This window comes from Vicugna pacos, chromosome 13, assembly GCF_048564905.1.
Source record: "Vicugna pacos chromosome 13, VicPac4, whole genome shotgun sequence".
Lineage (NCBI taxonomy): Eukaryota > Metazoa > Chordata > Mammalia > Artiodactyla > Camelidae > Vicugna > Vicugna pacos.
The window spans coordinates 57,026,311-57,050,290 of NC_132999.1; the positions used below are offsets into that span (position 1 = coordinate 57,026,311).

General features: G+C 41.4%; 1 protein-coding gene and 1 non-coding gene across 5 annotated transcripts in view; both read right to left on the reverse strand.

The window, feature by feature from the left end:
- DNAJC16 (DnaJ heat shock protein family (Hsp40) member C16) overlaps positions 1 to 22,279 on the reverse strand; it is a 34,051-nt gene extending 11,772 nt beyond the window's left edge. For all 4 annotated transcript variants that reach the window (XR_012079492.1, XR_012079491.1, XR_012079490.1 and 1 more), the window contains exons 1-7: positions 21,975 to 22,279; positions 19,974 to 20,158; positions 15,951 to 16,017; positions 14,503 to 14,839; positions 5,328 to 5,512; positions 3,424 to 3,528; positions 2,521 to 2,679 (exon numbers count right to left, since the gene is read on the reverse strand). Coding sequence is in view for 1 of the 4 variants with exons in the window: in XM_006196679.3 (XP_006196741.1) it covers positions 2,521 to 2,679; positions 3,424 to 3,528; positions 5,328 to 5,512; positions 14,503 to 14,839; positions 15,951 to 16,017; positions 19,974 to 20,140 (1,020 nt within the window). In the remaining 3 variants the exon portion in view is untranslated. The remainder of the gene's footprint in view (positions 1 to 2,520; positions 2,680 to 3,423; positions 3,529 to 5,327; positions 5,513 to 14,502; positions 14,840 to 15,950; positions 16,018 to 19,973; positions 20,159 to 21,974) is intronic.
- On the reverse strand, positions 1,751 to 1,822 carry TRNAA-AGC (transfer RNA alanine (anticodon AGC)). The gene has a single exon. It is a non-coding gene; the product is annotated as a tRNA-Ala (tRNA).
- Positions 22,280 to 23,980: the final 1,701 nt, after the last annotated feature.

Below are 23,980 nucleotides of genomic sequence, written 5' to 3' on the forward strand. Positions count from 1 at the left end.
GGGTCCTAATTGATTTTTTTAAAATAACATTAAAAATATAAAATACATGTTCGCTTTATAGGGATTCTTGAAAATTTAAATATTGAAATAATATATAATTGTGCCATCAACAGATAACCACTACTGTTTTGTTGTATTCATTTCTAGTTTCTTCCATGCATACACACGCACACACCCCCAAGTGTACGTTCATGTTACAAAACTGAGATCAGTGTATAAACTGCATACACAATTTTACATCCTGCTTGCTCTTTAACATTGTGTTATGAAAGTTATCCCCATCAATAAGTATTGTCAAATTATCATTTTAAATGGCTATGTAATAGTGCCTGTTTGGGATGGACCAATAATTATCCTACCGTTGGGTATTTGTACTCCCCCCTTATTTCTGGTATTATGAATGGTGTTTAACATCTCTGTATGTAATTCTTTGTCTGAGCTCCTGTTCCCTAACAACAGAGTCCTGTAAGGTAATCTCATCTTCCTCAGGTCGTTCCTCAAGTGTCACCTTAATGAGGCCCCTTCTTGGCTGCTCTACCTTGAAAATGTGAGCCTTTCCCCCAATCCTCTTCATTTCTCTTTCCTGTCTTATTTTTCTCCTTTGCACCTCCTGCTATGTAATATACCATGACAGAGTGTGTTACACTGATTGTCTGTTGACCCACTAGGACACAGGACAGGGAACTCTGCTGATTTTGTTCAGGGCTGTACCCTCAGCACACAGAGCAATGTCTGGCACATAACAGGTACTCAGGAGTACTCTCCTGCTAGGCAGCTGATATTTTATCACCCAATCGCTTTTCTGAAAACTTCTGAAGCCTCTTCCAGCAAAGGCAAAAACCAGAAGAGCCTGTTTCTCTGTACCCTCAACTCTACTGAGTATTTTTACTTAGAAAATCTTTAACAATTGGATGAGAGAAGAAAATGTTAAATTTGGTTTCCTCTGATTATTGAGACTTATTTTTTTTAAAGTGTTTATTAGTCACTCGAATCTCTTCTCAGGATTTTGTTCATATTCTTAGCCCATTTTGGGGGGGGGTAGTTTTACTAAAAAATTTTGTTTTCATTGAGGTGAAATCCACACAACATGAAATTAACCATTTTAGTGTATAATTCAGTGGCATTTAGTACATTCACAGTGTTGTGTAACCCTCACCTCTCTCTAGCTCCAAAACATTTTCATCACCCCAAACGAAAACTCTGTACCTATTAAGTCATAACTCTTGGGACGTTTTGGGTTGATCTCCTTGATTAGAAGCAGCTCATTAGAAATAAAAGACAGCAACCTCTTTTATATTGGTTGTAAATATTTCCCTTACTGTTTAATTAAAAAATTTATTCATATAAAAATTTAAGACTTATAATCAAGTTATTAAGATTTTCCAGCAAGATTTAGCCCAATGCTTTTAGCTCTTTCCTATCTTAAGATCAGATAAATATTCACTACATGTTCTCTGAGTTTATGGGTTTTTTTTTTTTTAGTGATTTTAATGTAATGTTTATTTTTATTTTAAGAGCAAGATCAAACAACTTTTATTCACCTACAGGATTTTAATACCATGAAAGGCCAATTAAAAGCTTTTATCATGATTCAATACTCCTACACTTTTGAATATTAAATTATGAAACTAAAAACCTCCAAAGGATTAATGGGATGAAATGAAAGAGTACGGGTTTTTTTCTTTTTTGTTGTTGTTGTGTTTTTTTGGGGGGGGTAATTAGATTTATTTATTTCTATATTTACTTTTAATGGAAGTACTGGGGATTGAACCCAGGACCTCATGCACGCTAAGCATGCGCTCTACCACTGAGCTATACTCCCCCTGCTGGGGTTTTTCTTATTCCTTTTTATTACTGCTTTATATTCATGCTTACATTTATTTTTGTAATCTACTTTAGAATAAAATTATTGATTTCTTTAATAAGAGCTCCTTAGAGGGCAAAGATGATTTTCATTATTTTTTTTTGTGGTAAAATACAGATAACAAAATATACCATTTTAACCATTTTCAAGTGTATGATTCTGTGTCATTAACCATTTACACTGTTCTGCAACCATCATCGCCATCCATCTCCAGAACCTTCTCGTTTTCTCAAACTGAAACTGTACCCATTAAATATTAACCCCTTATTTTTTCCTCTCCCAGACCCTGGCAACCACTTTCTGTCAAAAGATTATTTTTTAAGCAAAATAGTACCAAATCAGACTTAAGACAAGCTCATTTTTTCCCCTTTTTTGTTTGTTTGTTTTATGAGGGTGAGGTAATTAGGTTTATTTATTTATTTCTATTTGGAGGAGGTACTGGGGATGGAATCCAGGACCTCGTGCATGCTAAGCATGTGCTCTACCACTCGAGCTACACCCACCCCTCTAAACTCATTTTTAAATTCTGTGCCTCTGGAGGAAGAGATTAAAAACGAGTTTCTTCTCACCTGCTTCATTCTATTTTGCTGCTTGTTTGCATGCTGATGTGCGATACAACGGGAGGGCTGTTTGGAAAGAAGGCGATGCACACGTACCTGGATAACGTCGGCAGGCTTGTGTATGTGTTCTTTAAAGACCAAGATGCTGGGGGCATAGACATTGATGTTGAACTGCCTCGTCATCTCTTCCGCCCCTCGCAGACCAACGTACACATATCCAAATGACAAGTAATCTTTGTAAGCAAAAGCAGTCAACTGTTGGGACATAACAGAGGGGGAAGAAGTGAAGTGAACAGCACAGCATCTAAATTACAAATCAGGTGTGACCTGTTGTCATCAGTGGGTGGAGGCGAATGCTAGCTTACACAGCCCCACTCAGGCAGCTACGCTCTGTACACCTGTCAGAATGCTATGGTGCTCCATGCACAAAAATCGTACGAACAAAGCTAAACAACAACTCGTCCTTTTTTTCAGACAGAGCAAAATATTCATCTTACTGAGATCTGTACTGGGTGGGAGGTGTGAGGAATCACCTGTACCCAATTATGTAAGATGGCAGTGACCACGCCAACAGTTAAGCACCTTCTTCTCCCACCTCTTGTCAGTGATAACCAGAGATATGCTAGGCAGAAGTGCAGTATAGAGCCATCATTCAGAGGGCAGGTCTGGAATCAGACAGGCTTCAAAGGAATCGATACTGACCATCCTCTAGGGAGGCCTTGGGTAGGTCATACAACCATTCTAAGCTTCAGTATTTTGGTCCATAAAATAGGGATGATAATCTGTATCACTGGGTTCTTCTGAAGATTAAATGTGTTATGTGTGTGGAAGGCACCAGCACACTGACAGCACAGTCCTCAATGCACAGCAGTTAAGGTGGATTTCTGGCCTTACAAACATTTCTCATAGGATGAGCTATTACTCACAAAAAGGACAATCAGGCTACAAGGTTTTTTTTTCCACCAAAATAAGAAAACATTACCCCAGCACCTAAAGTACCTTGTAGAGCAGTGGTACCACGGGCACCTGGTCAAACAGAAGGACATGTGGTTTGTTCTCTTGCTGCCAGCCAGAGAGGAATCGGACATAATTTTTATTTGTAACCTTAAATTGAAAAGAGCATGTTAGTTTCAATGTTTAATTCTTAACCACTGCATTATAATCCAGTCAGGAGATAATGAAACACAATTAAAGATGTGTAAAAGATTGTTTTGTAAAAAATAAGAAATGCAGATAGACAATCTTTTGGTCTTCATTTGACTAAAATTAATGAAAAGAACGGAGATACTGATTTCATATTTTCAAGTGTTTCAATTCTTATAGACTGAACCCATAGTCTTTTCTGAAACAGTTACTGACCATATTATTATCAAGCTTTTGAAGTCAGTTCTTGCTTAATTATAGACTGAACTTTTAATCTGTTAACCTGTAGGAGATAATGCAACAACTGCTCTTTTAAAATGGCTTAAATAAAAATAAGTGGTCCCACCCCATCTACACATTACAGAATTTCATTTGTTGCCACTTGGATTGCTACTTTTGTGTCTCCCTGTTGATGCCTTAAAATAATCCTGAGGGAACAAATTAAAAACATGAGTAAGTTAAATTTCTATTTAGAAGTTTTTCACAGTAGTTCAAAAAAATCTCTCTCTCCACTCTGCTTCTAGAATGATTTGTATAAAACCTCAATTTGATCATTTTGCCCCCACTGCTCAACTCCTCTCAGATGGAGCATCACCTGCAGGCCAAGTTCAAGTTCTTTACAGGAGACTCTCACAGCAAGAGTCCTTTAATCTCGTCCTCTCCTGCTCACTAGTGACTGTTTCATACAAAGCAGGCTATCTCGTGTCCCAGACCTCTGCTTGTCTGGAACTCATCCCCTACTTCTCTCTCTTTATCTTGCAAACTCAGTACAGGGGTCATTTCTGCCAGGAAGCCTTTCTCACCTCTTGAGGATGCACATTCTACACGTGGATGGAAATCATCGCCACTGGACTGGGAGCTCTTTGAAAAGTGTCCCCAGCACTTATCATGGTGCCTGGCACACGATAGATACTTGATAGAGGTTTGAGGACTTATCAGGACAACCTCTCATCATTTTAAGATGCTACAACGCTCTGTGACAATTACCTTTCACGCTAACTCCAACAAATACTTCTTCTGTGGATAATGACTCTGGTGGGACAGTCTGTGAGTAGTACGTGTAGAAATATGACGGATATGTCTGCAGGTTTATTCTGCCTGGTACTGTTAAAGGAATAAACCATTTAAAGCAAAATAAGAATCCTGTTCTAGTTCCTCTGATCCCTAATCTAAGATGCTGGGGGGAAAAATGCTTCTTAAATATGAAAATTGTAAACTAGCATGAATTCTTTGTGCCTGGCTTCTTTAGCTCAAACTTTTGTTTGTGAAACTTATTCATACTGTTGCATCACTATACATTTGAAAGTTCCAAAATTAATATCTCATGGAACCTGTTGTTTTCTATAGATATGATTACTAAATATATAACCAAGTATAACTTAACTTGAATACTCTCGTAAGAAAAATATTTTCAAATGAACAAATGCACCAGTTGGAAAGAAGTCCTCTGTTGTGATCTAATTTTTTGTTGAGAAAATAAGAGTTGCTCTCATTTTAGGCTCAGATTCCTATGACGGGGTAAATCTTCCCAGTGGTTATAACAGGGACTATTCTTTCAGTCTCTCTAATTCAACTGCTTCAGTTTTCAGTCTCTGGCACATTGAATCATTTAAATGATTTTGTTTGCGTACTTAATTAAATCATGTGTCTTGCCCTGCTCAAAATGAAACTCAGGTCTGACGATGGCCACACATAGAGTTCATTCAGGGCAGCCAGCGGTCCCAGGAGCTGCTTCAACCACCTCTCAGCCAGGTACTCACTTTCTCCACCAAGTTCCCTGGAAGAAGACTCTCCACAAACTGTCGCAGGTTCTCACGGACAACTGCGTTATGGAAGAAGGAGATTTTCCCATTTATGATTCCTAGGATAGAGGGTGTGCTGTGTGCTCCCAGGTGATGGGCCAGGCGTCTCTCATACCCAGCATGGACCACGCCGATTCCTACGCCTGAAAAATAGGCAAAACCTCCATGAAGACTTTTTTATGCCCCCATGGTGGGTGAACAGATGCCGCTAAATAATTCTGTGGTGTGAAATCGAAATCCGGCCTTAGTAGGAGGGACGTCTTTCCTGATAGACTGTCTAGCATTCTTTCACTGCTGGAATTCTAAATTGGTTTGGTTTTTTTTCTGCAGAGCAATCTGGCAATGTTTAAGAAGAGCTACATATCTTTTTATCTTTTAGTCTGTTGTTTCTGATCTGGGGAGTAGATCTTGAGGACATACTTCAAAAGAAAAGAACAATCTGTTCACAGTGTTCCTAGTCATAAAGAGCACCACCTGTAAACAACTCAAGGCTTCATCAACTCCACAATGGTTGGAAAAAAACCTAGGGGTTGTTGATAGGCTAGAATCACAGTCTTCTCATGGTTCAGCGCAGGTCTCCCATTTACATAAATTATTTTATAGAGATGTTATACACATTCTCAAAAAGAGAAAGAGATTAAGTCAAAATCACGCGGCAACATCCCATGTAATTACTTTAATACTTTGGTATCTGTTTGGATCCTTCCTTACACAAATCTGTGTACATGTGTGTGTCTCTATACACACATGTATAATAAAATGGGATCATCTGATACTTACTTCACTTAGTATTTAAGTATCTTTTCTTGTCTTTCATTCAGCCAATATGTTTGGAGAGCTAGATCCTTTGCTAAACACTGGAGATACATTAAACGTTAATAGCCAGTAAACATACTTTTCCTCTTCGATTCTAACAGACTTCCAAGCTTGACGTTTCCAAAAGCCAACTCCTGACCTTGCCCCTCACACCGGCTCCACCCAGGCTTTTGGCCACTTCTGTTGATGGTGGCTCCCTCCTCCCATTAGTCAGGATGAAAGTCTTAAGAGTCATCTTTGACTTCTCCCCTCTCTCACAGCCCATATCCGATCTGTCGGCAAGTCCTGTTGGTTCTGTCAAAATATACCAGGAATTCAACTGTTCTTCGCCACTTTCACTGTACCCCCTCTTAGCTATCTTCATCCTTCTCCCCCGCATTGCTGTAATATCCTCCAAAACCATCTCTCATTTCTCCTTGTCCCCCTACGGTCTGTTCTCAACACAGCAGCCAGACTGTTCCTTCTAAAACATAAACCCCGGATCACGCTGCTCCTCTGCCCAAATCCCACAAAGACCCCCTATTCCACTCACAATAAAAGCCACAATCTCCACAAGGACTGACAAAAGGGGCCCTTTTAGGGGGCTTTTGTGATCTGGCCCCTGGCCCTCTGACCCCCTTCTCTTCTCCTCACGCTCACTTTGCTCCAGCCCCCAGAGTTCTTCTTTAAACTCACTGGCAAGTTCCTGCCTCAGGGCCTTGGCACTGGCTGCTCCCTCTGCCTGGAGGGTGCATCTCCTGACATCTGCGGAGCTGGCTCCTTCGCCAACTGCAGGTCCTTCTCAATGAGGCTGACCCGGCTACCATATTCAAAACCATCCTCCTCACACTCAGGATCCCCTTCAACCTGCTGACTTTCCCTTTTCTGTAGCACTTACCGTCTTCTAACACATCACATCCTTTCCTTATTCTGTCTATTGTTTATCGTCTGTCTTCCCCGTTAGATGTAAGCCTCTTGAAGGCAGGGATCTTTGTTTAGTTCTCTGATGTACCCCAAGCACTAGAGCAGAGTGTGGCACACAGGAGGCGCTCACTGGGACTGGGGGCCATCAACCTGTGTAACCAATCCTTTACTGCTGCACATTGAAGTGGCTTCTGGCTTTCACTATTGTAAGGAATGCTCTGACAGGCATCCTTGTACATCTCTGTATACACATCTTTGTGCACCTGTGTGATTACTTCCTAATTGATAAACCCCCAAAATGAAATTGCTGAGTAAATGGCAGGGATTGCAAACTTAATACTTTAACATTGCTGAGTACACTAAACATATTTATCTGCTGGACACCTGACTGACCCCAGGAGTCTCTCAAGGGCAGGAAAGGAGGCACCTTAGACATCACATAGTCCTCTCCCCACATTTTATAGACAAAGAGATTCAGAGAGGTTAAGTGACTTAACCCAGTCTGCAGAACTGATAAAACTGCAGAACAAGAACTGCAACTGGACGTTCCAGAGCCGAGTCTGGTACACGATCACATCACACCACAGGCATTAAAAACAGCTATGGAACAGTGTCAGTAAATGAAAGAGCATGTAAGAATTGTGTGAGCAGGAGAAAGAACAAGAACACAGCAGGCACGTATCCGGGAGATCTGGTTTCACGTAAAGTGAGAAGAGACATCACCCAAGGAGGTCAAGTGGCCAAACGGCAAAGGCCCAAGGGTGGGACTAGCGCACCCTGAGCCCCTTCTAAGTTAGGCAGCACACCCAGAGCTTTACACGCGTTATCACTCTTCACACTCACAAACCCCCAGTGGTAAATACTGTTATCTTCATAGATGAGGAAGCTGGTGTTTGGAGAGGCTGAGGAAACTTACCTGGCATCCCAGTGAGTGTGCAGCAGGACCACACTGTGAACCCAGGCCCAGCTAACTACAAAGCCTGGCTCTTTCCTGTCTCCAGTATCATCTCCTGCCTGAGGCTCTGAACACTGGAGGGATGAAGTTCTGAGAGACAGACTCACCATACATCACCTTACAGGGACTGCTACGTAGCCCAGAAGCCACTTTATTTAACTGACCCTGGGGAATACGCCTTTCCAGCGACTGCATCGTTTGGGGTGCCCTCCATCAGACTTTGGGGCTGGAATCAGTGATCAGAATGGTAGCTGGCAGGCCTGGATTCAGGACAAGGGATGCAGGCAGTCTTGGGAGAGCCGAGGAGACTGAAGAGATCGTTTACACTTGCTGCTCGCCCTCCTCCTTCCCAGATGTTCCTGAAGCTCATTCTCTCGCCCCCTGCGGGCCGCCTCCCCCGGGAGACCTTCCTTGCTGCCCGACTTGAAGCTGAAGGCCCTCCCCCCGGCATTCCCCAGCACTTGGCTATCACCGTCATCAGGCTGTATAATTTATTTGTCTCCCTTCACGAGTATATAAGCAGGGATTTGGGCTATTTTCTTTACTGCTGTATCCCTATTATCTAGAGTAGTTCCTGGCACTTTGCAGGCACTCCATTTTTTTTTTTAACAAGTAAATGAATTAAGTATTCAAAGTCAGATCCAAATTCAAATCCCAGCTCTGCCACCCATTAGCTGTGCAACCTCAGGCAAGTCTTTTAACCTCTCTGAGCCTCAGTTTACTTATTTGTAAAATGGAGATAAACTGTTGTGAGGAGGAAATGACATAATGTAAAAAAGAGCCTAGCCCAGAGTCTGGAATATAGGAGGCGCCTGATGAATTACAACTATTACTGTTAAGGATTATTTCATCCAGACCACGTGACGTCTGATCTGGAGACGGTCTCTCATGTGAGTGGGACTCTAACTCCACGAGACTCTCTTCCTCACGCGGAGTGGCATGGACACTGTCAGACTCTCACTCTGCACCTTTCTTATGCTTCTGTCAACAGAGTTTTTCCCCCAGTAGAACAATACAAGGGATTAGGTTTCATTTCTTCTACTTAAAATTACCACTGGGTCCTTGGAATTACACACATCACCTTCATTAAACATAAGCATTTCCCAGTCTATAAAGGCTATTTTCTTGAATCCTTTCTACAAAGGACTTAGATGCTTAATACTATAATCCCATTTCTAAATTCTAGAGAAATTCTACTTCTTTTCTTTAGATGAACTATCACACGGATTAAAAGAGATAAAGACCGATACACACTTGGTGTTTAAATCTGTGGGTTTTTCCCTCCTGAAAAGATATTTAAGAGTATAACAAAAATTCCAAAATTCTTTCAAGTTCAGGTCTAATCTCTTCCCTGCCCCTCACCCAAGCTGGGAAGGAAGAGGCAGAAAAGTTGGCAGCACTGTTTTCTCCCTGAGACTCAGGGTGGGAAACGACCATGATGACTGGTGGTGACTTAGGGTCCCTGAGTCACAGTGAACAAGGCTGTTTCTATCGAATCCTCCTCTGCCTTAGCACTACCCTCCAAAGTGCGCAGCTCAGAAAGCAAGCTCAGCTGGGCCGACAGCAAGCACAGCCGCTCTCACGTTCTTGATTCAGCATAACCTGGCTGGATGACAAGGACAGACCAGAATCCAAATGAACCTGAGCAGCAAATTTAAGAGAATGGTAGAGCATATGTGACCTCTTTCAGAAACCCTTGACTTTTATATGGTTCAGCGTTTCTGGATAATTTGCAGATCCTGGGGAATTAAAAACACGAATATTTTCTCCCCTTTTTGAGTTTGTAAGAGGTCGTTCTTTCTGTAGAGTATAAAGATCTCTGTTTTGAGGTGCCGATTATATTTGCTTTCATTATGCAACCCTAAACATGTCTCATGTCTTTTAGGCGAATTCTTTCATTTTCCCCTCTGTCGCATACACATTCATCTTTCTTTCAATTTGTCCATATGCCTTAAGGGATGGTACAGAGCCAAATGGAAGAACGTGGCTCCGTCAAACCTGGCTGAATACAAACCTGTTAATAAACAAACTACTAAGACGCAAAATGATATGAAATAACACAAAACCAAGAACATGGAGCTTATGTAGAAAAAAAATACTTTAACCAATATCTAGGAAGACCTTTTTTCTAGATAGTATGAAATTGCTGTATACTTAGTTATTTTTTAGGAATAATTCCCTGAGAGGAATTATTCTTTTAAAATAAGAAGTCATGGTGAATAATCACTGCATGATGATCCAAATTGGGTTCCCCTAAAATGATATCTGATTTCAAGACAAGCAACCTCCTTGACACCCTGGTAACTCTGTCCGCACCTCCCAGCGAGCACTCAGTGTGCTGGGATGATTCAGGCGCGTCCCTTATTTGAGTTTCCTGGGTTCAAGGGCCAGATTTTACTTATTTCTGAGCCGAGCAGCACGGTGGTTAAGAGTGGACTCAGGAGTGAGACTTGTGGGTCTATATCCTAGCACGGCTGCCGCTGAACAGTGTGACCTCATTCGTTCCAACCTCCCTGGGCCTCAGTTTCCTCATCTGTAAAGTAGGGATAATAACAAGTCTCTCCCTCATTGGGTTATTTTGGGGATGAAGACAATCCATACAAAGCATTTAGCACAATGCAAAACAACTAAAATGCTCAAAAAAACCCATTATAATATTTACTTCAGTGTTTAATATAGTACTTGGTCCATTAGGAAAAAAGTTTTAAATGAGAACGTGGAATGAATTCCTCCTCATCTTCTGTGACTCCTGTAGCACTACATTATTCTGTACTTGCAGATGTGAGGTTGGTGTGACTTTTCTGGGGACCTATTTTTCTCTTCAATTAACAGTGAGCTCCTCAAGGTCAGGGGCAGTGCTGACTATTTCTGGGCCCTCCGTCACAGCATGACTGTCTGTAAACGTTGGATGCTTCTGCACACTAGTTATTACCAAGTTGCACGACTGCAGATTTCCACCTAAAAAGCTGCAACATTTCTCCTCTGGGTGGAACTGCCCCATTTCCTTCACTTACTGCAATTCAGGCATCTTCTGTTATTCTGAGACAATGTCCAAGCTTCCCCAGACCACCGAGCTAATCTCTAGGATTGTCTGCTCTTTCCAGTCAACTCAAAATAGAAACATTTTCTGCAGTAACTGTCTAATGCTACATTACTTGGATAGGGAACAACCATGGATGCTGTAAGGATCTCATCTCAATGTAACCAAGTGGAACCTGGCTGTCAGGAATCTTCAATGAATCCAACTATTCCAAAGAGGGAAAACCAAAACCAAACATTTAGTCAAAACCTGCCTTAAAGGGACTTGAAGAGGAGATGAAGTGGAGGAAAAGACTAAATACTCAGAAGTAAATATTACTCCTACGGACCATTCTTCCATCCTTGTTATTCTGAGTCCCTACTTATTGGATTATACAGCATAGCAACCCCAAAGGATGGCAAGACCTTCAAACATCACAGATGTAAGGGCACTGAAAGGCAGCAGAGCATCGTGTGCAGCGTGCGGATTACAGAGCCAGACTACCTGGGTTTGAATCCCAGCTCTGCCAAACACCAACTGTGGGACGTTGGACAGGGTACCAAAATGAGCTAACTATCTGTAAAAGACGGATGGCAACAGTGCCTGCCTCAAAGAGCTGCTGTTTAATATGAGTTGATACATTAGTGCTTGGCATCTGGTAAACTTTCAATAAATGCAAGCTATTATTATTATGCTTGTATTATTATTGTTGTCATCACATGTGGTATGTCCAAACTACAGTCATTATTTAGAACCACTTCTCCCCAAATTCCAGCTCTTCCCTGTATCCTCTGCCCATCTAGTAGTTCACGTCAGAATGCAGGGTCAATCTTGAGCATCCCCTCTCCTCTTTTCCTCATTTCTCACATTCAAATGCTCCCCAGGTGCCAGGTCCCCCCACAATTCCACCCCAAAATAGCTGACACTTGTCCTCTCTCTGTCCCCACTGCCCCCGCTCAGGCCAATGGTTGCTGTCTTGCCAGGACTGGTAACCTTGCTGCCTCTAGTCTCACCTTTTTAAGTTGGTCCTTCATGCAGCTTTAACATTAGCTTTCTAAAGCACAGACCTGATCAGATCACTTCACTACATAAAAACTTTCCTTGGCTTTATTACATACTATAAAATAAAGTCCAGCTTCTTTAGCCTGGACTTTGAGGCTGCTTACTACTAGCTCCCAGCGTGCTCTTTCTGCTTCCTCCCCTCTCACCTGCACTCAAGGCACACCCCGCTGCCGGCTCTTCTGGGGATGCTCTGAGTTCCTGCCTGCACTGTTTCCTCTTGCCTGTAACGCTGCTCCCCTATTTCCTGTCCAGCCAACTTCTCAAGACTAAAAATAAGGCAAAAGTCAGTGCTCGATAGTCAGTGAGTTGAAGAAAAGAGGCTAATACATTTAAGAAAGATTGTAAAAAGGAATTTATAAAATGGATGCTTTCAAAAACTTTACTTAGGGAAGCCAGAAAACCTAGTTAATCAGAAATTCTTTAAGGTTCATTTATTAATGATTCACTTATTAAGTACTTAATATATATCAGGCACTTATACATTTTTCTCATTTAATATTCGTAACAATCCTGCTTAGGAGGAGGGTACAGCTCAGCAGTAGACGCATGCTTAGCATGCACAAGGTCCTGGGTTCAATCCCAGTACCTCCATTAAAAAATAAAATATAGTAAAAAATTAATTAAAAAATACATAAAGAAACCTAATTACCTCTCCCCCACTAAAAAACAATATTGTGTATGTGCAGTTAACTGTAACAATTCTACCTAATAAAACTGAAATATGGGGGAAAAAAAAAACCGGAAACCAAAACAAACACATAACAACCCTGCTGGTTTGACATTATAACCCATTTTAGAGATGAAGAAACTTGGATTAAGTAATTTGTCCAAGGACACAAAGTAATAAATGACACAGCTGAGATCTGAAAACTGCTGACTCCAGAGCATGTGGTCCTAATGGTGACCACTGTGCTATATGTCACTTTATGTAGTGTATGTCTGCCTTTAGGCTCTGATCGGACTTTGGTGTAAATGCATTACCAACTTAAATTATGCAATGGCGCAATGTTTATGTTCTGCTATTGGGTCTAAATGTCAGCTCCTAGACTACAGTTTTCAGCACACCACCTAGCATGACAGAAAATGCAACTGTGCTTTGTGATGAAGAAACTGTTCAATCCAGCGGCTCCTGCCTGATCTCAGTCTCTTGTTCATTCATTAGGCACCAACAGCAAGCATTTGACCGCCCACCACATGTGAGATGACATGCTAAACTTATTTCCTTGTCTTCAAGAACTTCTTTATTCCATCTCAGGAAAGCATTTTGGCAAATCTGAGTACCTGAGTGCCTCTCAACAACAGGTTGAAAATTTCTGTTTTAGGAAAAGTGAGCTGATGGCTTTCAGTGGTGAACTCTCCAGAGAAGCCCGGGCCCCACAGCCCCTAAGGCTGAGCTTGCTCCTTGTTAGTTACTCACGGACAGGCCTGCTAATGCCTCCAAAATGCACATACACGCACACACACATTTCATTCAGTAATTCCAACTTTTAGAAGTTATTAAAATAAATACCCTTCCTCAGTCACTAAAATTTTCCTGGTCCTGAGTGGTAAGTGTGAACAAAAGAAAGCCTAACCCGTGATCAAGCGCGGTAACCACGGCCATCAGAACATTATGGGTTATGGGCTGAATTGTGTGCCCTCAATTGTCACGTGTTGAAGCTCTAACCCCGCCCCCACAAGTACTTCAGAGGGTGAAGGTTGGAGATAAGGCCTTTGAAGAGGTAATTAAGTTCAAATAAGGTTGTTAGGGTGGGCCCTACTTAAGTATAACTGGTGTCCTTTATGACGAGATCAGGTCACAGAAAGAGAGAATGAGACACAGGACCCAAGCAGACACAGAGAGATGATCCTGTGAAGACACAGGGAGAAGGTGGCCGTCTACAAGCCAAGCAAAAAGGTTTCGGAAGAAACCAAACCTGCCAACTCCTTGATCTTGGACTCTTAACCTCAAAAACTATGAGAAAATAACTTTCTGTGGCTTAAGCAACCCAGTCTGTGCTGTTTTGTTACGGCAGCCCTAGCAAATCAACACACAGAGTGAAATGACAGCTACCGTAAGGATAACCTGCAAGTCCTACCAGCGTTAAAACTGGTGCTTGAGAGCTGCTTTGTTCAACCAATAATTTCTAAGCTTCTCCTATATATCAGGCCCGCAATTAGACATTAGGAGATTAGACAAAGCTTCATATTAGTAGTGCGGAATGAAAGTGGCTTACACATCTCCCCTCCAAAAATGCGTCCCTGGAAAATACCAGTCATCACGAAACTGAGAAGAGAAATCACATTAACTGTTTCTTTTCCCCCAGATCCCATGTTCAGATGATGTAAAAGTCACCTTCTCCTATACAAACATCCCCCAAGGAACAAAATGATCTTACCCAATCCTTCCAGTTCTTGGACTACTTCTTTCCAAACAGGCTCAATATGGATGCAGCTAAAGCACCAATCGGAGGTGATCTTAATGAGGTAGGGTTTCTTAAAGCTATCTGGAACCACTTCATTCACATAATGCGAAAAGTGCAATAAATATTTTTCATCAATCGAGTCCCGCCGCTCAGAATTAAAAGGGAAGTGAAAAAAAGATTCGTCAAAATAAAAATTCTCGTGGAAATGGCGGAAGCGATACTCTCGCTGCTGCTGCTTCTGGTAGCCCTGGTTCTCCCCGGCGTCTCCGTAGTGGTCGTATTGTGATCTCTTTTCCTCATTGGAAAGAATCTATAAAGAAAGGGAAAAAAATTAGAACTCCAGAAAACAAACAAACAAAAGGATCACCCAAAGAACTTTTCCTGTAAGCAGCTTGGAAGACAGGAAGAAAATAAAATGTGAAGTTACAATTTTAAATAGATGTTTTAAAAGCAGTTCCTCAACACACCATGAAACTCTTCTCTCAATAGACACATAAGTATTTCAAGATCAAAATACTTTAGTCATTTAGGTACTTATGCTTACCTTGGCTTTAAAGATTTTGAGCTATTGTAATACTAAACATATCAATAAAACAAATAAAACTTAACACTGATCACTAGGGATCAATCACAAGAAAATAAATGACTCAGTCACACCATGTAAGTCGGAATAATTCAAACGAGGGCATGAAAAGCTGTGAACAGCGAAAAGTAGCCACAGAATTGAATTCAGTGATTGTATATTAGCTGACTTTGTTTTACTTAGAAATAACTTTGAAGTCTAAAATTCAAGAACTTGTTCTAGGATGACATATCATTGTATAAGCTACGCACTATTTGTTGACGAATATTACGCTACACAAATCAGGAAGCCACGGACTTATCTTTCACGCATACTCCAGACCAACTCATTTAAGCTGATACGTTGGAAAACTGGTGAAAATCTTGTGTTGAAATGTATTTGTGGGAGGGGCAGTATAGCTCCGTGGTACAGCATGTGCTTAGTGTGCGCAAGGTTCTGGGTTCAATCCCTAGTACCTCCATGAAAAAATATAAAAATAAACAAAAATCTTAAAAAAAAAAACAACTCTGAAAAAAAGTATCTGTAACCTTATGTCACTTTAATAAATACAGGCAAAACAGTCTGTGACTGTTTAAATTTCTAGTATATGTGCTGCTGAAGTGAGCATGTAATATACGGAAACAGAACGTTCAGGGTGACTTTACAATTCCAATTAAAGTCTTCAGCCCAGTTTTTCCAAGAGCTGAGGGTTTAGGCATTAGTTTCAACATAATGAATGTAGTCAAATATGCTGTCTCTATCATCATCTAGAAACTTTCTGAGAGATCGTTACAAAACTGATCACCTAAGATATACTTCATAAGGGCTAATGGATGCAGCACAAAGTCTGACACGATACCTCGTAAGCCTTGCTGATTTGAATGAACTTGTCTTCTGCTCCAGGATCTTTGTTTTTGTCAGGATGCCTGAAACACAAATGGGCAGGCAGTGAGAATGGATTTAATGTTTTACACATGTTCAGTTAACATCCTCGCACAATTCACTACATCAGAGGCAAACGGAAGGGCATTCTGTTAGGACATTTGCTTAAAAATAAATGGGAGGCGTAATTAGTTGCTTCACATGACTGTAATAAATGAAACTATGAAATAGGCAATTTCTTCCCAAAGTGCTTCAGCTGGGCACATTTTCAAAGCACCAGAAAGCACCTCAGCCTTTCCCTGAGGAAGGGCAAGATATGTACCTGTCTCGACACTGCTCCCAAACACTGCTGGAGCTGGCTCAGGGCTAAAGTCACTTTAAGAACCAACTTCTTTTCCCAAGATGGCAGCACTTCATCCCAATGTTAGAATGATATCAATGTAGGTATTTCTTCTGACAACTCAGGCAGACATAGGAAACAGCTTTTAAGATACTCCATGAATTTGTTTAGTAACAGCCATGTTCCAACTGGTATCTTGCTGCTGATGTTCAAATGAGAACATTTTAGTTTTCACTATTACCCCTGATTATCCCATTCTGCCTGATTGCCTTTTACTTACAAATGGATAATGATTCCAAGGCCACACGTTTTAAAATGTGAGAAAAGTCTACAGTTTCTGCAAAGTGATTTCAACTAATATTGGAACTAATATTTGCTATTATACACAGCTGGCAATTACCTGTAATCATCTTGCTGCCGTATGTTATTCTGTAATCTTGTTATGTTTATATCAATTTCAGCTTTGGGGATTTTAAAGTCTTGGAAAGTAGGGGCTGGGTTTTACTTCCTTAGAACCCCCTAAGATCTAAGTCAGTGTTTTATACCAATAGATTTTTTCAATGTTCATTTTATTGTGACACTCTATTACAAAACTTATTATTATTATCATTTTGGTAATCATTTCTGCTAACTTCTAGTAAATTTCCTTTAGCAAAGGTTCTGGAAAGAAACAATCCACTGGGGAGCAAATGACTACTAAAAATAGCACCAAGTACATCAGAATAAAAAACGTTAACTTGACCAACTTATTCCAGCAGGAACATGTTCGAATGAATTCTATCAGTATTCTGACTTCTCTAAAAATAAACAAACTTCAAATTGTTGGTTGTTGAATTTAGACATCATTCCTCCCTTAACTATTTAATCCTATTATGAATATTAGTAGGAGAAAAAAATCTCAGCTAGGTGTAATGAAAATAAAATGACTTAAGGAGACAAGATGGTGGTTCCAAAGTATGTTTCTGGATGACCAGAAAAAAAATGTTTTTAATATTCAAACTTAGGCCAAAGGCTGAAAAGATGAAAATTATGCAATGGCACAAATGAAGATTTAAACATACAGAACTAGTGCTACCTTTAAGGGAAAAATAGGTAGAAAAAGTAATACAGTAAAGTATCAGACAAATCAGTTTACTGTTCAGGTGTCTGACCACATTATACTCATTTGCTTAAAATCAAATTTTATGATGCCCTTTTCTTGGGATAGGAGTTGTTTATTATGTCAATGCAGATGACAAAAGAAAAGTATCTAAGATAAAACTTAATTATTGGGAGAGAAACATAGTTTTTCCGAGATAAAAGGTAACTTAAAATGTTTCAATAAGCAAAGGGAAAACTCTTGAGAAGTGTAAGAAATCCTATTAAAAAAAGTGGTGAAACACAGCAGAGGAAGACTACAAATCCAACAACAATTAACAATTTCCCCCTCCGACAGCTCATTCTGCAAAGTCAAACTGAGTAACTGTTATTTTCAGTTTACAGTTGATCCTCGAATAAGGTCAAAAACCTGCATAAATCTTACTGTCGGCCATCTGTATACGTGGTTCCACAGCTAAGGATTCAGCTGACTACAGACAGTGTAGTATTATTTACTGAAAAAAATCTGTGTGTAAGTGGACCTGCACAGTTCAAATCAAGTTGTTCAAGGGCCAACGGTATATGAAGCCATTACAAAACGAAACAAATTGTTTTGCTGATAAAATACTGCCATAGCCCCAAAACAGCAGAAAAGAACAGTACAGTGAAAGTACAGTTAAAATTTTAGACTTTCACTGGATGATACTCTATATATTTCTATGGTGATGTATTACTCCTAGAGAAAATCTAATTAAGGAAGAGAAGCATATGATTCACTTAATTAATATTATAACACCCCTTTCAGCTCTGAAAGACAGAAAAGTCAAAGCTATACATTTTAATAGGTCCACGTACCTAAGCTATCATTTCTGCTTTTATTTTTTTTTTATTTTTAATTTAATTTTTTTTGGGGGGGAGCATTTAGATTTTTTAATTTATTTTTTAGTGGAGGTACTGAGGATTGAACCCAGGACCTTATGCATGCTAACTAACCCCCCACTTCTGCTTTTAAAATGTTGTAAAAGGCCATACCCTGTCCAAAAGAATGTTGCTATCTTATGAATTAATTGCAGGTTTATGTATCTGCTTTAAATACAAAAAGGCAAGAGTTCAAAATGATGTAGAAAGCAACGTGGCTGTAGAATTTCTGGAAAGAGGCCACGTGTAATCACAGATTGTGTTTTTAGTATCCAGTTCTGGGCTCCTCATGAAGTGAACGTGGTCTAAAACAGTTATGTATTCAAAACATTCAAAAGTGTATTTTAAACTATCTTTTACCTTGATTGCAACCAACTGAACACTAAGGCACATCTCTCACTGGAGAATGATGGTGTCAGGCAGAGCCACGCACAGCTTGCAGTGTCATCTGCACATGGCAGCTTTGCTCCTGTGGAACCTCCTGCCCGCCCTAACATTAACTCCCTCACCCTCACTTCTGCCCAGATGGCTAAGTGATTAAAAAGCAAAACAGCCATAAACTATCTGTTGGTGCAGAAGGTCAACCTATGGAACCCAGAGGTAAGAGGGACTTGACAACGCTGAGCCTAGTTCCTCACCCGAAAAACAGGGACAGCAATTATCAGCCTGCACAGGGTGATTACAAAGTTTAAACAAGATAAATAGTGGAACCTGGAGCCTAGCATACAGTAGGTGCTCAGTGACGGTTTCCATACCAAACTTTCTTTCATTACTTATGGTTGGTTCACCCCGCTTGCAGTCTCCTATGTCCTTTCCATCCTTTCATCCCCTCAGCTCCCTGGCTATATAATCCAGCACTTCTACTTCTCAGTCATGTCCAAGGCGCTGGTGGAAGGAAGTAATGATGTCTGTCCAAGATAAGTTTTAAATTTACTGATATCCTGCTAATTCACAAACATGTGTATATTCTCTAGCAAATATGATATCTACGGGTAAAATTAAGATTCTTTCATAAGTTAATTTTAAAGTAATGTACTTAGCTCCTGAATATTCTTTTTAAATTGAGAGCCAAAAGCTCTTTAAAAATTTTTTGAAAGCTTAAAAATAACCTAGAGAATAGGAATGGATAGTGTTCCCTTTAGCAATGACACTCACAATGAGTTACTTTATGAATAACATATCATGGGAAGGGCAGCTTATCCATTGTTATTATTAGTTGTTTTTTTTTTTAGTGGAGGTACTGGGGATTGAACCCAGGACCTCGTGCATGCTAAGCATGAGATCTACCGCTGAGCTATACCTTCCCCATCCATTATTGATTTTATATATAGATATCATACACATATATATTTACTTACTTATTAATTAAAGTTTCTGCCTACTTACTTTAACATTAAACAAGTGAACAGTATCAAGGCAATTCTTTAAGCTTAAGATTTCCTAAAAGGGAGTTTCATAGTAACACAGGCTTTGGATCTCATCACTAAAAATGATAGAATAACATGAATATGAGTTCTCCCAAATAAAATACATTAGACAGATATATATTATATATTTAACAAACATAGAAACAGAGACAAATAAAAGCTAACTATAATTTAGCCTTCATTCTCCTGCTAAAACTACTTAACTTATCGTAAACTGCTATTTCTTTGTTTCACCTACCATTCCCGGGCGAGCTTCTTATAAGCCTTTTTAATATCAGCCTGACTGGCTGTTCGGCTGACCCCTAGGACTCTGTATGGGTCAAAATCCAACGCAGACAGAATTTGCAGGATCAGAACCAGAACTATCAAGAATTGCCAGGAAATGCTCAACTTTTTCACTTCCATTTCTCTTCCTTTCCAGAGCTGAAATAATTGAAGAGGCAATATGTTTTAGTGGTAGAAAACTGGACAGTCTTGCTTCTTAGGTAAAGGTGTAAGACATAAAGATGAAAAACAAAAGATATTTTGCAGGAAAAGTGCCAAGCTGTGTGACCATATCTTTTTCAATGAACAATCTTGCTGCTGTTTTTGATTATCACAAATAAGAACTATTATAGATGAAAAGATGAGCAATAAGAATTAATAGCAACTCTCCAAAATCCTTGGATAAGAAAAGCTTTAGAAATGACTGAAAATGAGTAAGATGAAGAAATAATAAGCAAATGTGGGAAAACATACATAGGGATGTCAAGGCAACTACATCTCTAATATACTAGTTCACTTATTCTAACAATAATAGTTTAAACTCAAAATATGTGGTTAGAGAATACCTCACTAAACACATGTTAAATAAATTCATGAAATCGTAAGATTTACCATGTGCAAAACTATAAAATGAGATAGTTGTGATGTTCTTAGGAGTTAAATAAGTACAAGTATGAAGGTGAAACACTAAAAAAATTGTGCAGTTACTACTTAGTATGCCCCAATTCTATTCTTTCTCACCACACCCGTTCAAACAAAAAAATTGGAAGTTGTTCTTTAATCATTAGCAATACTATCATTTCTCAGATGAGAAAAAGTGGTGAGAAAAAATTTAGTTTGCCACATGAAGGGGATTAATGGCAAAGACTGTAGACCAGGCATGCTCTTCAAATGGTAAAAGTTCAGATTTGGTGAGTGTAGTGACAGTTCATTGTGGATTCTGGAAACAATTCTGGCTGGTTCATAAACAGGATAGTGTTGTATTGCACAGACATTAACACTCTAGGATTATGATCTTTGTGATATCATACAATGATTTTTCAAGGGCCATATTTATCTTGACTTCTCACAAATCACTTAAGTTTTAAGGATCAAGTGTCTAATGTGATACCTTAAGGAAGGCAAAACTGCTAACTGTGGATTTTGACAAGTGGGAGTCTAAATGCTGCCTAGGAGTCTGCCTGAAATTGTCTAATCTGATGGCCAGTGTTCAGGACTGCAAGTATGTTGAATAAAATTCTAATAAATCAAGCCGGTTTCTTTCTTGTTAAGGTAACCTATGACCTATTCTGTCCTACAACACAAACAGCACGCTAAAACTGAGGTGATTTAGCTACTGGTTAAGCACACGGACTCTGGATCAGACTAACATTGGGATCTGTCCTCCACCTCTTTGTGACCTTGGACAAGTTACTTAAACTTGCTAAGTCTCAGTGTCCTCCTTCATGAAATGGGGGTGAATAATATCGTCTTGAAAGGATCAAAATGAGAGTTAAATGTATACGAAGGATTTACTACGCATAGGGTCAGCAGCCAACAAGCGGTACTTACTACTATTATTTTTTTCTACCATGCAGTGGGACCAGTGCCTTATTCAACTGTGTCAATTGCCTCCAGTTAGAGGGCCCAAGTGGTGGGGGGCTGCGTTCTTTTGCTGACAGCTCGACCGTGCCGGCCCCAGGGCAGGAAACAACCAGCCCAACAGGTAGGCAACCGCCTTCAGGCAGTACCCCCTGGACCAGGCAGCCACTCCCAGACATGCCCCGCCTCGAGCTCCCGCTGGAGGTCGCAACCCTCCAGGAGACGGCCGCCTGCCCCGCCGCCCCCCCGAGAGCCCTGGGCCGAGCCCTATCGGCTCCAGGTTCTCCCCAGGCCCGGCAGGGACCCGGAACGAGGAGGAACTGACGGGAGATCCCTGAGCCTGCCCGGTCCCGCCGCCTCCGCGGCTCCGCGCGTCACGCCGGGAAAGAGTTACCGGGAAAGGGCACCGGCCTAACCGGCTGCAGCGTCCACGTTCCAGTTAGTCCGCCGGGCCGGGAGCCTCCGGTCCTCACCAGCGCTCGCTGGGGCCTGGGGAGGGGAAAGAGGAGGGGACGAGACGGAAGGGAGTCACGTGACATTTAAAGGCTCCGCGCATTGAAGGCGCGTACTGAACGGGTCGAGGGCTTTTACTTTGCGAATCTGTTTTGACCCTTGCCACCCGCCGTCTGCGCGTGGACCCGGCGCGGTTGCCATAGGAACGAGGCGCGCTCTTCGGCTGGGTCCAAAGGGATGGTCGTCACCAAAGAGGCCAAAACGTGCCTCCTAGCGAGGCAAAGTCGCGATGCATGATGGGATATCAAAGAGCCCTCCCCGATAAAGGGAGGAGTTTCCACTTCTACCAGGAGATGGCCCTTATGTAGCAACAGTTGCTAAGGTGGGGAAGCAATCGCTGGTCCCCGTTCTCTTCAGCCCTATTCATAGAATCCTAGGGCGTCAGAGTCGGAAAGGACCTTAGGGATCTTTCTAGTCCAACTCTTCCGTCCGCTGATGGAGGAGACTGAGGCCTAGAGAGGGGCAGGGACTTGCCCAAGGTTTAGAATCCAGAGCTCCTAATCCCATTTATCAAAAAGCGAGCTCCACTTGAGAATGTGCTAGATCCTGTCCTAAGCAGGGAAAAGGATGTGTATGTGGTGATGTGGGGGCAGTAGGGGAGAGGCACAAGTGAATGAAATAAACTTTCATTGAGCCAATGACATAGGTTCCTTGGGGATATAAAGAAAGAGATTTCATATCTCCTTGCCCTACTTTTATTTACTCTTTATCTCCTTTGCATTTATCACTACCTAACACGCAGTATCTTTTATTTATTTATATTGTTTATCATCTGTCTCCTCCCAGTGGAATATAAATACCTAAAAGCAGGGATTTTTTTCCTATTTTGTTCACTTCTATATTCTTGGTGCCTGTACAGACTTTGGCACAGATTGGGTCTCAATAATATTTGTGGAATAAATGAGTGAATGAGGCTGAGGTTTAGTTGCTCGGGAGAATACATTCTAAAGTAGATTTCTGGTTGCGTGTGGACTTTGGGTTTTGGATTTAAACCCTGTCTGCCTCTACCACTTACTACTTCTGTGGTATTGAACACTTCCTTGAGCCCCAGCGTCCAGATCTGGAAAAAGGGGGAAAAGAATACCTCCCTGGTAGGATTGTAGTCAGAGATAAATGGGATAATGCAATGTGAAGTGGCTAGCACAATGAGAGGGACATAGCAAATTGTCAACAAACAGGAGCCATTAATATTTTGGTATTTTTGTTTTTTCTGTGAGAAGTTCTTTTTTTCTAAATTGAAATATAGTTGACTTAGGAGCAATTTTTGATATGAGGAAATGAGCTGTACAAACTGGTTGTCCAGAGGACTAGATTTCTGCCAGTTTTTTTTCTTTGTGGGAGGTCCTAGGGTGGGAGGGAGGGAAGAGGGGAATGGAAGACTAAGGTGGGCTTGGTTGGATGAGCCATCCAAGTTTGGAGCAGTAAATGAGGAGATCTGGGCACGGGGACGGGAGATTTATGGTTTTATTGGGGGCAGGGGAGTGGGGCTAGAAGGGAGCCATGCTCGGGAGCGGGTTGAATGGGACGGGACAGTCCATGGCTTCAGGGATGACACTGTCTCTTACTTAGCGGTGTGGCCCGCTCCGACTCTCAGAGAAAGCAGAATGGCAGTGAATTCTGGCTAAAGGCCCTTGACAGTGACGCGGGGGTGTGTCCTGGGGGCGGGACGGGTCCTGGGGGCGTGGAGGGGCCCACGGGCGGAGCCGAATGGGCTGGAGGTGGTGCAAAGACAGGGCCTGGGGGCGGTGCGATGACGCGAGGATGGGTCCTGGGGGCGGTGACGCGGGGAGGTGGGTCTTGAGGGTGGTGCGGTCACGTGGGGGCGGGGCCTGGGGGCGGGGCCCAGGGGTGAGGGGAGATGGGGGCGGGGCACAACGCGGTGGCCGG